The sequence below is a fragment of the Maniola jurtina genome, chromosome 1, assembly GCF_905333055.1.
Source record: "Maniola jurtina chromosome 1, ilManJurt1.1, whole genome shotgun sequence".
NCBI lineage: Eukaryota > Metazoa > Arthropoda > Insecta > Lepidoptera > Nymphalidae > Maniola > Maniola jurtina.
This window is the reverse complement of record NC_060029.1, coordinates 13381930-13399921: the sequence shown is the minus strand read 5'-3', so window position 1 is coordinate 13399921 and position 17992 is coordinate 13381930. Positions and strand designations below refer to the sequence as shown.

The 17992-nt window shown below is 36.9% G+C and overlaps 1 protein-coding gene across 1 annotated transcript in view; it reads left to right on the top strand.

Moving 5' to 3' along the window:
• The window catches only part of LOC123867353, a 34406-nt gene that overhangs the window by 10185 nt on the left and 6229 nt on the right, over positions 1 to 17992 (top strand). The window contains exons 3-4 of the mRNA XM_045909354.1: positions 11452 to 11750; positions 12618 to 13135. Of these exons, the coding sequence (XP_045765310.1) occupies positions 11452 to 11750; positions 12618 to 13135 (817 nt within the window). The remainder of the gene's footprint in view (positions 1 to 11451; positions 11751 to 12617; positions 13136 to 17992) is intronic.

The window sequence follows — 17992 nt, the reverse complement described above, 5'->3', positions numbered from 1 at the left end:
GACAAAACACTAAAAAGAACTTTAGGAGATAATCTCTAAATACCCATCGAGAATACCACGGAAACAGATTAAAATGCATTGAGATGTTTGAACGTATTTAAAAAAAACACGATCGAAATTTTCCTTTCAATACGAAATTTTTAAAAGATACAAAAAGATTTGTTTTTTTAACTACAGTCTACAAGTCCCTAATCCGAGTTAACAAAGAGTGGCTACAAATTAAGTGATATCTTTGGTTGGCAACCCTTTTAAGAGATGTTATCTCGTTCAGCGGGAGGGTAGCGCGCCGGGGGCACATATAAAGGGCTCATCAAGATAAAACATCCTGGATCAATTACATGCGACCGAGTGACGTTCCAAATCCCGTTTGTCGATGGCCCTTTTATTTATTCCATTATGAATTCATTCCGAATGCCTCACGATAAACGATTTATTTTTTCATCCGGACAGTGTTTCATATCGATTGGATATTTTTGATTTTGGAGTTGGAACTTCGAAGCCGACTTAATTTCGCTCCGATGCGCCCTAATGAAAAAGGTAAACAATGTTCTATTTTTAAAAATACCTGCACACAATAGCATTAGTATCGATTCCATTTACGAGTTGACATGAATGAAGTAGATTTTATCGACAGCATTAGATAAAAATCAGCAAACACGTAAGTACCTACTTGTAACTATTAAAAGCTCCGTTGTAGAGAAAGTATGGTGCAGTGTGTAGTCGGCTAATATGATGTAGTGGGTAGGTAGGCTATAATAAAAAGGCGAGATTAAATTTATAAAAGGTGCACTTACGAAAATTAAAATGTTATAACAAGGCTGCGTTCGCCCGCTCTTGACATTGGCGAAGTGTTAAGGACTCTATTCGAGGAGTGGCAAGGTCGAAAGTAAATTGTACTTGAGTTGCGCGTGTGTACAAATTAATTTTGTACCTCAAATCAGGGCTGCCCTATCTCCGGTGTCCGATTTCGATGCTTTGTGCGCGATATGCCTTATTATGAGCCTGCGAACTCCGAACATCTGGTCCGTACTTCACATTATTCGCTATTAGCAAAAAAGAGGTCGCATTGTAAATCAAAAGTATCTCGATTTTTTTGTTGTGTTAACCAAAACAAATGCGATTTGATGCATAAGCAACTTTGGATCGAAATAGAAACAGCTTTGCTTCAGGGGTCGGGCAGCGTCTGGGGGTTATCTTGGAAATTAAAAGCGTTCGCGTCGATATCTTGGTCTAATTCGATCTCATTTGAAATACGACGATATCTGGAGACGTTGGTACCTACGTGCCGTGCGCCTCGGTTATTGACCCAACGTCTCTTGCGTTAATGAAAAACGTAAACGCTCTCCGTAAATGATGTCTCTATTAACTCGCACTTCTCTGTCGAAGTCGCAGTTGAAATACAGGTCTCTTAAAAGGTTAAATGTACAACTTTTTGGAGTGGGTCACAATTTTCTTATAGTTCTTTTTTTACTTTAACCATACGTAACGTTTCTAAGCTATAAAACTTTAGTCATTATTTTCTAAAAATACTCTCATAATAAAGTCAATGGAATCAATTAAATAGTACAGGCAACTCCTAGACAAGCGCGCCCTATCTTAGGCTGCATCATCACCTAGTTGCTTTGTAGCACTTCTGTATAAGTAGACTTACTATGTAGCAGTCAAGCGCATGCATTCTTAGTTTACCTCCAAAAAAAAGTAAGTAAGTACCTAATTATAGGCAGGTACCTGCAAATATTTGGAACCTGTCCGAATTTAGCGAAATCATTAGTTATATCATAAATTGTTACGATTTTCAAACAATCGGGTCGACGGATGCGGTCGAGTGAAGGTTGCTGATCCAAATTAAGGATATTATGTTTAAGTGTTCAAATGTCCAAGACAGTAAGATCTTTATAATATTGTATTCATTAATCAGTAAAACTGGTAACACACAGCAATCAGATTTATTATATTATGTTTACATAACATTAAGTTTAGTCGAATAAAAATCTGGTTTCGATCGTCACCGGCCGGCGGCAGGCATAGACAAGTTGCCCACTTGAATGGACCTGCTCATTCACTAAATCAGAGAGAATCGTTTTAGAGCCAAGCGATTAGCTCTGTCTTATTTATGTAAGTAGAATAATGTAAATTGCTGAGACAGAACCAATTAAGGCGATAAAGTTCATTAATGCGAGACCAGCAATTACTCAGGTGCTCTTTTTTCTCCAGACCCACACGGTAACATGAGCGAGGCAATAAAATAATTATACACTGACAATCGTGTACAGAAACGCCTAGAGCAAATATAAATATTGATCTCCATTTCAACACAAACTATCACAAAGAGCATGTAACATTTTTCTAAATTAAAAGCCAGATATAGCACGCGGACCACCGTCGTAATAATTTCGCTCTGTAAAAAGAGCAAAACTCAATACTCGTACATAATTTATGTTATATGCGTGTGCATTTAGAGCATATTACTTTATTAAGGGCAAGCAGGGCGGGCGAACCGCGCGGGCCGATATTACAGGCCGGCCGCAAATATCTGCCGATAAACTTTTTTAATACATTGCAATTACGTTCATTTGAGGAACGCATAAAAACGGGCAAGCGATCGCGGCGGGAGCTCCATACTCCAACTCATTAAGAAAAAAAAATCGTAAATATGATTTCGAATCGCTCGAGCTCCGAAATCTTTGAATAGCGTTTGCTCGCCATAATTACAGTTTCACCGGACAAAGCCCCCCCGGCCGGGGCAGCGATAATTACTAACACACACGTCGACACACCATTGATGACTTGACGCGACATCTTCATTTCATTGTGGTGTAAACCTCAAGGATCGTATTAACACAAATGATGACAACGGCACAATAGTGCTGTCTTTATAGAGCGGGGCATTGTTGACCCGAGAATAGAAAAATATATGGGCCGGTTCCCCGCGGCGCGGACGCGGCGTCCCGCGGCGCGGTTTGCGAGCGGCCGGAATCGTGTCGCTCCACGGAAGCCCCGTTTACACCTATCGCAGCTTCTAATGGCAGGTAACGCGCCCAATAAAACGACCTTTCTCAAAATATTTCCTGTTTTGAAGGTTTCGTCTCTTAGCCCCCGAGATTCCATCGTCGTGGGTGGATAAAACGTATAAAACGATCCACACCGAAAATAAAACCGATATAAAATGCCTTCGACGAAATATTTAATGCTCAATTAGATAAGCGTTTTGTGTTTTGTGGAGTTTGAATTGTTTTTAAGTTCGATTTGTGATTGAAAAAGGACGAAATGAATTTTATATCTCCCTAATAACCGTCAGTGTGGCATTATTTTTACAAAACGATTCGCGATTGAGTCGTATTATTTATGGACAGTCGAAGTTCTTTATTTAAAAGAAATTATTTTTGGTGTTTTTTCGCTCAGTTTGAAAACAAACGTCTTTGTTCGTTGTGTGAATGGGTGTTCGGAGTGGTGGATGGTAGCGAGTGGTAGCCCCGGGCGATTTGTGCCACTCACAATGAGTGATATATGAGCGACGTAATTTTGAATTGTCACAGCGAAGACTCGCTCAGGGATTCAATGTGAAATTATCACCCATAACGAAAATGAATTATAGCTTTAGACTCTTTTCTCGTTGCGCCTTTACAGCGAAAATTATCTTCGCTACTCAACAACTTCTGTTGTCTGTTCTTGATAACTTATTCTATTACTAGCGGCTGTAGGTCCAACCCGTTGTACCACCACAATGTTGTTATTAGCTTACATAGCGTAACATCATTATCATTCTCTATTACAATCCAAAATAAGATTTGAAATTAAAATCTTAAGCTGAGAATTTCACGGAAATATATTTTTCAAACAAATTGATAAAAAAAATTTAATCTACAACTACAAATAGATAAACGTTATGCCCAATTCTAAGTACAACTTCTCTCGCTCCAAGACTACGATTAGAATAAAATAAAATCCACGAAACCACCATTATATTCTCGTAAAATAATGTAAAACACTAATAAATGACTTCATTAGTGTCGATGTCCGTCCTCAATAGGTCGACGTCTAAACCGGCCAAACAACGCATTATAAAACGGGTGATTTATGGTTGTTTTGAGTAATTACATCTCATCAAATTTGAATAATGCGAGTTGCCATAAATAATAAGTTACGAGAGGCGCAACGCGCGAAATCGTCATAAGTCAATCTTTCAAATTAATCTCTCGGAAACACCTCGACGTGATGGCTTAATGTGGAAGGGAACATATTTAATTAGTGCATTAAATTCGAATTATTTAATGGTACTCTCCATAGGGCCAGGTGTTCGTCAAATGTCAACAGTGATTAAGTTTTATTTTACGGGGCGGTTGAGCGGTCGCCGCGTAGGATTTACGAGTTTTTGACTTTTATAAATTCAACGCCTCGCCTTAACTGCCAATCCGGCGGGATGGAATTATCGCTCGGTGCTCGCTGTAAACCGACTTCGGGACCATTTATTATCCACACAGATAATCCACCGACAGCACTTTATTATCAGTTATAATAATAATTTACTTTTATAGATTCACATTACTCATGTTTGTTCTTATTTGACTGCGGCCTGATGCGGTGGAATTGCCCCAATAAAATAATAGCTCGCCTCAATAATTACGGACACTTTATGCCGAACTGTGGCGGGGATGTGATGCTAATCGTTATTTGTATTAGGGGCTTACGCGCGCTCGGTGTCAGATTATCGTTGTACGGGTAGTTAATTAGGCCCATAGAGGGAATTTACATTTTATTTAATGCCGTGACTAATGCGGCCTCTCGAATAAAACATCTTTTATATCTGTCATAATTTTTCTACGTCGCGATTCGTTCGCGAAACGCGACAATCCTCTTTGTTCAGAAATCGATGGCTGCGCATGCGAATGGAATAAATTGTTATTGCATTATTAGTTAACAGAGGACTCTCCGTCACTCGCTCCATACAAACGTAGTTCGGTCATCATTTGAATATTACAATCAAACTCGATATAATTTTGTAGACACGTTCTAGACATACGCGACACCTAATATCTATGGTTTAATGTCTATGGTTTGCCAGTTTTCCATAAAAGTGACTATGTTGTTTTAAAATAATACGGGTTTAAATATTTGTATCTATGTAGGTAACTTCGTAGTAAATAAGTTCTTGAGACCGTGTATACCTAGCTTTGGAACTGAATATTTTAATGGAGATCTGTAAAATCATAGACATAAATATTAGTTTCTTAAACGTATCTGAAAATTTCAACGAGTATAGTATGATTGGTTAGTATTCAGATGAGAGCAAAACTACGTTTGTTTGGAATAAACTACGAATAAATCCCATTTAACATGATAAATACCAATAAGACGGCTAGCAAGAGACTCGAGAGTGAGTATGTCAAACGGGTTAGTTTCGATTGTGAATCAATCGGGCAGCAGTTTAATAAACATATCGGGGCAATTAAAATTGATATTCCGGTTGTTATTTATATCCGTAATTGGTATAGTAATGGGTTCCGTTATGTCATAGCCGGAGATGGAGTAAAAGTAGCGAAATAAAAATCTCAGTGGTATGTCTGTAGAGTGAGAGCTGATGTTATGAACTTGTACAGTATTTTACACTAAATATTTTTTTTGGCTGACATAAACGACTACAGTGATCGTTAAATAAATGACGATATGCTACTAATCAGCAAACTGATAAGGTTCCATTTTTTTCAAGTGTTTAGTTTGCCGTACGTGCCACACTTTTTTTTAATAAAAATATTAATCACGCATCAATTAGATATCTATCAATTAATTATACAGGTACATCTGACTAGAAAGGTTTGCCTGTCAATCGCCATCTCTTAGAGTAGACAGTAGAAGCCAGGTGACAGGACAGATAAGTATCTATTATGTTGTGGAGAAGATCCTAGCACCGAGCACATGGTTATTGACACCATGGCAGTCTAAGTCATGGCCACCAAATGTCCAGAAAAAGTATTATTTTATTCATCTGGCTTTGCTTTAAATAAAGAAATATGTCGTCAGCTTTTGTTCAGGTGTGTCGACAAATATCTATGTATGTGTTGCGGAGAAGACGTGCCACCCTGCACGTGGTGGGGCCACCTAATTATTGACACCCCGTCACCGTGGCTTTCTAAGTCGTGGCACTAAATGTCCGGAAAAGTATCTATTTAACATTTATCTTAACAGGGCTCTCTCCGTCACTCGTTTCATACAATCGTAGTTCCAATTTCATTTGAATATTAAGCAACCAAAGTCCATGAAATTTTGCAGACATATTCTAGAAACTAATATCTGTGTCTGTGGTGTTTTAGATTTTTCTAAAAATATGTAGTATTAAAATTACATGGGCTCAAAGATTTGTATGAAAATTTTTAAGACCGCGTAACTTTGAAACCGAATATTTTAACAGAAATCTGGAAAACCACAGACATAGATATTAGTTTCTAGAATATGTCTGTAAAATTTCATGGACTTTGGTTGCTTAATATTCAAATGAAATTGGAACTACGATTGTATGAAACGAGTGACGGAGAGAGCCCTCTTAAGCTATATCTATCATATTTTGAATATACACACATGCTCCTGTTGCCTGTAAGAGATTTATATAGCAATAAGGCCGCCTTTGCACCATCACACTAATATTATAAAGGCGAAAGTTTGTATGTGTGTGTGTGTGTGTGTGTGTGTATGTTTGTTACTCCTTCACGCAAAAACTACTGGACGGATTTGGCTGAAATTTAGAATGGAGATAGATAATATCCTGGAATAGCATATAGGCTACTTTTTATCCCGAAAAATCAAAGAGTTCCTACGGGATTTCAAAAAATCTAAATCCACGCGAGCGAAGTCGCGGGCATCGGCTAGTCTAGTATAGTTTCTTCTAAAGTTTTCTGTATATACCTATTATGTTTGTGTGTGCAATAAAGTTTTCCAAATAAATAAATACTCAAAGACAGTAGAGGGTAGGTGTGTTGATAAATCAAAGTGTGTGTTGTGGAGAAGCAAAATAGTTTCCTGCATGTGGAAGCCACGTGGGCGATGACCACTATAATGTTCGGAAAACGTATTATATTATTTAACGTTTAAACAAGGAAATAGATCGCCAGCTCTTAGTACAGGCCAGGTGCGTCGACAGATATCTATGTGTTGTGCAGAAGATCCCTGCACGTGGTGGGGCCACCTGGTTGGCACCCCGTCGTCGTGTCTGTCTGAGTCATGGTCACCAAATGTCCGTGAACGTCTCACCTCGGACAACTATAAATCCATTAGGCACTGAATACAATTAATATAGAAAAACAGACTTTTGTCAGCTTAAATAGATAGGTACCTACCTTTACAAAATTATGTATTATTTGTATTGTATATATTTGTACTATGATAGGGCATAACTTAGGCATAACTTACAAGTACTTAGGTATTCCAAATTGAATATTGTATTGCGCATCCAAACCTCAACAAAAACCACAGCTTTCTAATTATTAATTTCTAATTATTTCTAAGTTTTTAATTATCTATTATAATATACCTACTGTAATTTTAAATTTGGTGCATTTCTAAGTTGGTAGGTAGGTAGCTCTGTTGTACCTTATGTTCACTTAAGAACCTCTTAACTGTTGAAAATAATTTTCATTTGATTGCTATAGAAGTTGCGGGTTTAAAACATAGCATTAAGTAACTTTAGACAGGTAGGTACGTAGGTATTTCAATGCAATCAGAAAAAATCCTGTAAAACCTCTATAAAATAATGCTGTACCAACTGGTACATAAGTAAAACGTCTTAGGTGGCCTACCTAACAGCATTACACACTAATGGAAAATACGCTTATAAAATACGAATTTAAAAACATAATAAGCAATATATTAGTTGTTTTATAATATCTGAAACGGGTCCGGACTCCACGCCATCGGTATTAAGCACTCAATAAGCAAATGAAATCATTTTTTTATTGAGTTGTCATCGTGGTCCCTATATAAATTACGGAGCGCACCAACGTTGGGCCCGGTTCGTTTTTTACTTCGTTTTGGGACGTTACAGAAAAGTTTTTATTCAGCAATTACTTGAGACGTTGGACCGGGAATTTTAATGTCAATTTCGCCATCATTCAATGCTTTGGAATTAAATCTGTTACGAATACAATATTCGATGCGCTCGCCTTATAATAATGATCTAAAAGGTCAGTTCATGTAACATTATTTCTTACTTATACAAGGATTTGTAATTTTGGGATGAAATAGAAATATTTTTGAACAAAAGAAGGTGCGATCGATGAGTTTATGATGCGTAAAAGCTACAAGGTCACGTTACCAACATGCTAATTTTATTATCTTTTTGTTCCTTAACGCAACCTATTAAAGTTAAATTTTTAAAGGAAGTGTCAAGTAGGGTCGGTGATCCCCACTGACTGCCATTTTTGTCTTAGTGCTTTTCAGTCGTCAAGTGAATCTACGACACAGTGACTGACGACCAAAAAAACTAACTATTCAGACTAGTTTGTATAGAAGTAGGTAGCATAAAGACGCGCTTATCAATAAATATTATATACAAATACTTAAAAATCATAAAAATCAACAAAATAAAAAAAAACCACATAGATTATGTAACAAATATAATATGACTTTTCACCAACCACCTACCTATATTAAACTCTGTTTTCACTGTAAGTGATGAAGTTTTTTAAGCAGTGGAACTTTTTGACAAATACAGTTACAGCTATTATCTGTTATCTATTACCGAGGAGTTATCATATTTACTTATAATATATACTTTTATTAAGCTCCAGTTACATAACAGGTGCTTAAACCCAAAGTGTTGCAACCCACTTTGCTTTTAATTGATGTAACCGTAACGTAACTTTAACCGCTTGTCACGCAATTGGACCTAAATAAAATCCAAATATTTAATGAACATTTAGTGTTAGGTTACCTATGTAAATGTTTAGTTTTGTTCCGTGTATTTTTGTAATTTTTGTTTGTTAATTTACTTAAAAAACTACTATACCGAAATCATAAAAATATGTCTACAATCCTAAATCTGATGAGAATCGAGGTCATAGTCAAGTACAAAAATAACTATGTCATTTATTTGGGCTATTTTTAGGGTTCCGTACCTACCTCAAAAGGAAAAAGGAATCCTTATAGGATCACTCTGTTGCCTGCCTGTCCGTATGTACATCAGGTCGTGTCTGTCAAGAAAACCCATAGGTTACTTCCCTTTGACCTAGAATCATGAACTAAATCACAACTTACTTCACTTTCATTACCAAAACTAAAACACCTTAACTTGCAGTGTTCTACATAAAAGTGTTAGTTAGGTATCTTGTAACATGGTACGGAACCCTTCGTGTGCAAATCCAATTCGCAATTGACCGTTTTTTTATTCATGTATAAAATAATAGTCTACTGGCTTATAATACGTATCTCTATAATTATTATGATTAATGCTAATAGACAGACGGACTACTTTCGGTTTTAGTCGGAGGCTTCTCATAGCGACCTTGACAGCCTCCGATGACTCAACTGTGAATAGTTAACGTATCTATTATTATATATGTACTATAGAGCTGTAGTTTTTTTTTCTAAATAAAATTAAAACTTTCACTGCTTTATGGTTTTGCAAACAAGTAGGTAGACAAAAAGGAACACTAAAATAGTCTGTAAAGATAAGAGATACCTAAATATTTTTATAGCAGCTCAACCACTGAACCGATTTTGATGAAATTTTGCACAGAATTAGCCTGCATCTTACTGACTAATATCGGTTCTGTGGTTGAGACAGAACAAACAAATGGACCGACAGACTGACACACTTTCGCGTTTAATTCTCGTATTATTATGGATAGTCTTTTAAGCCACATTTCAAGTTGAGTATAGAAACCAAAATAGAACAAATTCAATATCATAACAAATAGTTTTTTTTTAATCATATAGATCTATCTGATTTAAACAAAAATCACTCTCCTCATGTACCAATTAAATAGGTGCATAGGAAAATAAATTATTCAAGTAGTGTCTTATAATATGAACGAACGCTGAAACATCAATGTCACGTCTTTCGATAATCTCCGATCACTCCCGATAAGACAATCTTTATCGATACGCACTAATCGATAAAGAATACTCAGCTATCGATATAAGAGATTCGTTGCGCGCGCCAGTACCACTTGTAATGATCAAATTTATAATCTCCCGGGTAGGTAAGAGTCAGTTCTTTTATTTTCAATCGACGAGATATACCCTCTCTCTTTTAATTGTATTTTATGAGTATTTGATTCTAATGCCGGGCCATTAATTATTTATAGTATTCGATACGGGATGAGAGTATCGATTTATGTATTCGTTTGGGAGATGAATGGAGGCATCGATCCTTTTGTTCGTGATCCGAGTTCTTACGATAATTACTGGGCATTACAACACTACAGCTTATTCAATAGCGATGCGTCGCGATTAGTGTCGAGTCATAATTGATATTAATTTTGCACTGAATACCTACTAGGCACCTAACGTCGTGTTTAATGTTCTGGGTTCCGTTGCTTTTTAACCTTTTTATTAGAATAAATATGCACGTATTAGAATACCTCTTTCTATTCATTACACGAGTGCCAGAATAAAGTATTACAAATGATGTTTTCAGTGTGTATGCATGAGACTTTCTTTATTTCACCTTGGTTTCTAATTCTTAAATACCTGAACAGATTTGGATATGTATGGATTTGGGTACCGTTAGAATCCTCGCCAGTTAGAATCTCGAGTGACACTGGCTATTTTATTTTTGAAAAAAATTTAATAATTAGTTACTTACGCGTAGATAGTTATCCTATGAGTAAAAGTGGACTAAAAAAATAATACCAACTAAAAATTGAATCCTAAGGAACCCTAATCGCAAATCTTAACATTGAACGAGTTTTATTAAAAAAAAAGTAGATCTCCATTACTCTTATGATAGTAATCAACAAATGATATGTAATCACGAGTTAAAATCAGTTTTATTTGAATACCAAATGCATTAGATACCCTAAGTTTTTTGTATATTTTTCGCGCCCTAAGCCATAATAAAATTTGATTAAAATATGGGTGCCCCTTTTGCTCGCTCGAATTAATTATGTGGATGCCAAACATGCCTCCGCAAAATACCATAAACCTTGTATTCTTATTACAAAAACAACAATATTAAGCCAGGAGCAAGGTTTACCTGCCATTTACAAGTTTATAGCCAGTCTATAATCACGAATACTTTAAGAACTACCTAGAATGCTAAAGTTTCGGATTTTTGAGCTTTAAGTTCGTAATTCGATAATTTTTTTGTAATTTTTTTTTTTTCTATGTTTCAATGCAAGTTACCTAGAACTCCGAAGTGTGAAACTCATACAAGAGTCTACATCCAGCAATGGACGAAGAATTTTATTTATGTAGTTACATATTATTATGTAATTCAAAGTTTTTTTTAATTTGTCGTAGGTTGCCGTGAAACAGCGTTCATATACGCCATCACGAGTGCCGGGGTAACGCACGCGGTGTCCCGCGCGTGCGCGGAGGGCTCCATAGAATCCTGCACCTGCGACTACTCGCACATCGACCGCTCGCCGCACCGCTCCCGCGCCGCCGCCGCCGCCAACGTGCGCGTCTGGAAGTGGGGCGGCTGCAGCGACAACATCGGCTTCGGGTTCAAGTTCAGCAGGGAATTCGTGGACACCGGGGAGAGGGGCAAGACGCTCAGGGAGAAAATGAACTTACACAACAACGAGGCCGGCAGAACGGTGAGTACTTCACCGAGCCCACTTACGATACGTCAACAGGCCGTCCAATCACCACTTACGGTAGCTCAAACATCCATTAAATAAAACAATCCGAGTGGCCGTCGACGGACTTGTCACCGCTCCGTGTTTACATTACCATTACGGGTGACGATCGATTGTCAGCCACTTGTCGTGTCGCTCGAGTCTAAAATTAATTATGCGTCAGGCGGTTCGACCCATTGCACGACGACTGCGCAACAGGCACCCATTCGTTGCGCTCGCGCATCTCCCTCCCACTGCACACCCACATTTGCATACCCACTGTATTCACCTTCCTAAAATTCATCAAAAAGGGACGTCAGCCGTTTCGAGCCACCCAAACACATCATTAACAGAGTCGCTTAATTCCTGTCACGACAGACGCACTGGGTGTCCACCTGATGAATATTCACAACATTCCATCGATTGCTTAACACATATTTAAACACTAGTCTGTAAAACGCGCAACCATCTGCATGAGAATAAAAAATCTTTCGACCATTTTCTACGAAGCGCGTGCACTTGTAGGTTAGGAAAATATTTACTGTCTCCATCCTCGCGTCATTTATCTACCTTCTTAGAATGATGAATGTATCTGGAGCATGATTTATGATCGGTCCACGCGCGGTGACGACCGGCCCACCTCCTCACGATTTGTAACAATTTGCTCGATCGTAAGATGCGATCGATGAAGTGCGCTTCAAACATCATCGATCACCTACATCGGCGCTTATCGAAGGAATTTAAAGATATTTGGACATCATTATAGACCTCCTCACACGATTGAATAAATTAAGATCTCGAACGTTTTTTGTTGTCCGGTCATTAATCAGATCGCGTTGTCCACAGCACGTGCAAACGGAGATGCGCCAGGAGTGCAAGTGCCACGGTATGTCTGGCTCCTGCACGGTGAAGACGTGCTGGATGAGGCTGCCGACTTTCCGGTCTGTAGGCGACGCCTTGAAGGACGGCTTCGACGGAGCGTCGCGGGTCATGATGCCCAACACCGAGCTGGAAGCGCCGGCTCAGCGGAACGACGCCGCCCCGCACCGGGTCCCGCGACGAGACCGATACAGATTTCAACTCCGGCCTCACAATCCTGACCACAAAACACCCGGGGTCAAGGACCTAGTATACTTGGAATCATCGCCGGGTTTCTGCGAAAAGAACCCGCGGCTCGGCATCCCCGGGACGCACGGGCGCGCCTGCAACGACACGAGCATCGGCGTCGACGGCTGCGACCTCATGTGCTGCGGGCGCGGCTACCGCACCGAGACGATGTTCGTCGTGGAGCGATGCAACTGCACGTTCCACTGGTGCTGCGAAGTCAAATGCAAACTGTGTCGCACGGAAAAAGTAGTTCACACGTGTTTATAGACCAGCGGTACTTAATGACGTACGTTCGTACGCATCGAGAGAAACTAAGTGTTGGACTGGACAGTGAACCTGTTTAAAAGTATTCGAAGACAGATAAGACGCCGTGTACATAATCACTTTACTTTTCTCCGTTTAGGAGTCTTTGAATTCGGAATTCATTTTGACTTATGTAAATAGTCCTGTACCGCTGTTTATTTCTCGTTAACGCTTATAATCCGTGAAATTAAAATAAGCGGTGATCGTTCGTTTAATTTATTTGACTGTTAAGTGCGAACTTGTGATCTAGTGAGGTTTATTTTTTTGTGCCATCGGGATACTAATGAGACCAGTTTTACGACCACTTATTCCTATCAGCTTGTAACCTCGTCGGCGTTATCAAAATTGGACTTATTGGTTTCCTTACGCGGTCAGGTGTATGAATTATTTAAGATAACGCGCTTATTGTGTCTACTTACCCGGCGACATAACCTTAGACTACTTTAAATGGTATTGTCTAATATCATTACAAAGTTGAAATTGTTATTATATTTTAATTTCGCCGTACGCTTTGTACGGATATAAATTCCAGTTTTACGTACTTTCTATTTTATAGACGTCCGCATTGGGTGTACCTGGCCGTATTAACTGTTGAGACTCGAGAGCGAAATTATCTTGTAATTATAATTTTATATTAATTATTTCAGCGGTCAATGGAATATGTGGCTTAACGCATTAACATAAAGTGCCCTCTTGGGTGTTCGCTAATAAAGGTTGCATTCGTCCCTTATCATTGAATAAGTAGCGCCATCGTAAAAGTGTCCCACATTATGAGATAAAGGCTCTCGAGAATTTTAATTAAATATTAAACGAATTAAATAATCAGTATTATACGTATAATATGGTATGCGTGCTGCGTCCGATATTCGAGATAAAGTTGCACGTAGGCCCGATTGACACTTGTTATACATTTTAAACACTCGCCTGTGCTTTTAAATTGTCCATTATTTATTAAAGCATGTACAAAACATTTTTGCCTTTATATATATTTTTAATTAGTAAGGAGATAACGCAAACTGTTGATTGGGGTTATATTTTATTCCCTTTCATATTATATGAACACAGCAAATATTGGTTTTGGTACAAATATCTTATTCGAAAGTATATACCTATGACTGTTTATAACACATATATATTTTAACGAACTTGCCAAATGTGTGTTTATTTTGTATTAGACTGATGATTGTTCGACAGTTTGCATTAAAAGATGGAAAGCTTTATTAATCATAATTATTTCTATCAACGTGGATGGTATCATTGTGATATAAATATAGTTTAGATGATATTGATAGAATAATAGTTCTCCACTGAGCTTCATTGTGTAATATATAAGGCGAGAGTTGATTAGCGCTATCATTGTATTTTGAAGGTATTTATTAAATTATATTTTGCTTTAAATTATGTTATTTTAAAGATAAATGAAATGTTAGTTTTAGTCAACTGATATTAATACGAGTATAGCACTCCCTTAATATTATTTTTATAACTTTCCTACTACTCGATCCTGATAATAATATATCGTCAAATATCTAAATATTATTCCATGTACTAGACATAGACTATATAATGTTTGTATATTCTAAATTTTCAGTACTTATTATTTAAATATATATATCAAAATTAGGCTGATATAATAAATTCATAAATTGACGTTAGGTATTATACAAAACGGGCGTATTAATTTGCATTATCATTATATATTTTTTTAAATTGATCGCTTGTGTATTATGGCTTATCTAATTTTGATATTTAACGATATTTTTATATCATATCTACCGTCTGAAACTACAAAACTTGACCAAGGGGCGGCAGTAAATAATAATCTTACGAATTGTTTAAGTAAATATTATAAACTTGTTGATCAGATAATACTAAAGTAACGTGATTTCAGCTCCTAAAAAGTTTTTGACACCGACAATTATACGAATACGCTTTCTTGGTCGAACTTTATTTAATCTCAAGATTCAGTGACTATGGTATTAATTATGTATGATATTAGTGATGTACCTATTTTGTACCTATTGGTACTATATTTTTTTTAATGTAAATATCGAATAGCTTTTGGCTAGAACGTTAATGAATTCAATTATTACGTCATCGTATTTAAAAGACTGAACTTTTTTTATTTCATAGTTGTATCATCCGTATAAGGATCATATTAAAGCCATTTATTTTAAATTTTAGCGTTTAAATGAATGTGATAAAAATCGATTTTAACATATTGTCAAGTATTCGAAATTTAATCTGTATCGGATCTTTTATCGATGACAGTTGTCTGATTTGGAGATAGGTACCCTTGCCACAAACGATTGCCAGTGTAAAAAATGCTTGTAGATATTTTTTTATGAAAATAAGTTATTTATGTGGATGTACCATTTTTATTGTTAATATTAGGTAAACAATTACAATTGAAATCAGCTGAACGTGTCTGAATCTCAAATACTATTATTGTATAGTGAATTTACATATATTAAAATTATATTTCGTCCAGTGACTGTTTAGGGTTGACGCATTATTGTAACGATATTGGTTGTAAATTAGTATCTATTTATGATTAAATATTGATTAGATGTTACCAAAAAATACAAAATTAATCAAATATTTAGATTTTTATTACGAAACCCTTTAGAACGATAGAACGACGAGGTAAGTACCTACCTACCTGCTTTTCATAGACGTGTTTTTATCAGAGTTGACCTCTATCATAGCTTATGAGGTTCAAGTCATCCTACCATATCTGCAGTTTTCAACCAATTTTCATACAAATCTTTCAGCCCCCATAATCTTGAAACTCCATATTATTTTCACCGAAATCTGACAAACCGCAGGCATACAAATCAACTTTTGTCTACAAATATTCAAATAGAAGTCAAATTCCGTTTATGTGAAAATCGCTATGAAATATACTTGTGTACCTTTCCTTTCCACTGAAACGTGATTTCGACCAATCAGATTGTTATTGATAAATAACGTGATAAAATTACTACGTCATCTAACAGTATCCTAAATGGTCTATTGAACACGTTTCCGCTCCGCCTCTGAGGAGACGCACCATCGCCATTGATTAACTATTAACCAGAGCAAAACCCTACAATCGCTCAGAAAGTGTCCCAGAAAAACAAGGTATTTTTTTAAAGTTCATCTTACTGTAATAAAATATCGTCTGCATGTTATGGCTATAGGTATATTGTAACAGATTACAGTACCATTCAGATGTTTTTGGATGAACATTTCCCTTAGCGATTGATAGTCTTGCTTGTATGTAAATGGTGATCGCGCACGGCTGTAACAGCCTCTGGAGTTATAAGGGGCTCATTTCGGTAATGAAGACAGTGCCTGCTCTGAATTAGTAGGTAGGTATATCTACCTATTCATAATTTTTGTGCCTCAACACAAATATAGACAAAAATCATGAATGGCATTTATAATATTGAATGAGTTCTAAGTTCGTGTAAATACGCAAGATCGTATGTCTGTCTGTCTGTCTGTCTGCAAGCTCTTTTCGGCCCATAAGTTAACCGATTTTGACGAAAATTGGTACAGAGATAGCTTGCATCCCGGGGATGGCCACAGGTATGGGTTTTTGGGTAGATACCGAAAAATCGAAGAGTTCCCACGGGGGCTTTTGCAAACCTAATTTTTTATCTAGGATTTTTTCACCTAAAAATCCAAAAGAAATTGTTTATTCGAAGTACGAATAAAGAATACCTAATATATTTATTATGATTAATGAAAATAAGTTAGAAATAACCATTTCCGGATACGCAAAAATCGACTAGGTACCTATCAAAGCCGTACCTAATTCTAATGATCTTAGAAGAACGAAGATCATTAGAATTTCTTTGAAGGAAAGCTTTCATTAGGTATAAAAAGTAGGTATAAGCGAAATTAAAAACTGACGTAGATATGTATGTGTCTATAGTTAATGAAATAAATAGTAAAATACCTTCTTAGGGCGCCTATACACTGGTCCACTATGAATCCGAAAAGATACGCTTTGTTGCGTAAATCGGATCAGGTGCAGTTACAGATGCCAGATGGAGATGCAAAAAGATGGAAAAATAGAAAAAGATAACCGATTTATCGCTACATGTCAAAAAAGGAAAATTTTTAAACGATAAGGAGAGCGTGCAAGATGCACGTAAGGAGTACCTAAATAAAATATTTATTTATTTATTGGTTTCCGTCCGTATTCTAAAAACAACCTTTCAAAGCAACCTTTTTAGAATATGGATCGTCATTTTAAAGATAAAAATCTTTACAACCGTATCTAGTGAGTAGCGAGGTGTTTATTATTAGATCAAAGATCTAAATTCTTAGTAGTGTCGTTCCTACTACGAGCGACATAAGGAGAAAATTCGATGGACAAGAGGAGACCGTTGAATAAAAAGAGGATTTGTCTTCCATTTGCATACCATACTATACTACCCTAGACTCAGTCATTATGACATCCAAATCAATATTCGATCAATCCGTATTTACGGGATCAATATCCGTTATTGTCTCCATCAAAATCGGATCGGACTAGTACGCAAGCACCCTAACAGTGACTGTATTTATTCTGGTTACCATTAAAGCAAGATAACAAATCAAATGAATATTGGCAATGGGTACAACGGAGAGAATGTTTAATAACAACCATCGACGTCCATGTCGATATACGATGATGTTTGCATTTTGAAATTTATGCGCGCGCGTTTCAGAACTCCATGTGAACTGTCATAATTCCGCCATTTTGTTTTATTGCGAACGCAACCGTACCGTAGCGTGCTTTTGATCGCGCAATTTTCTGAAACGGCTTTATTTTCTAA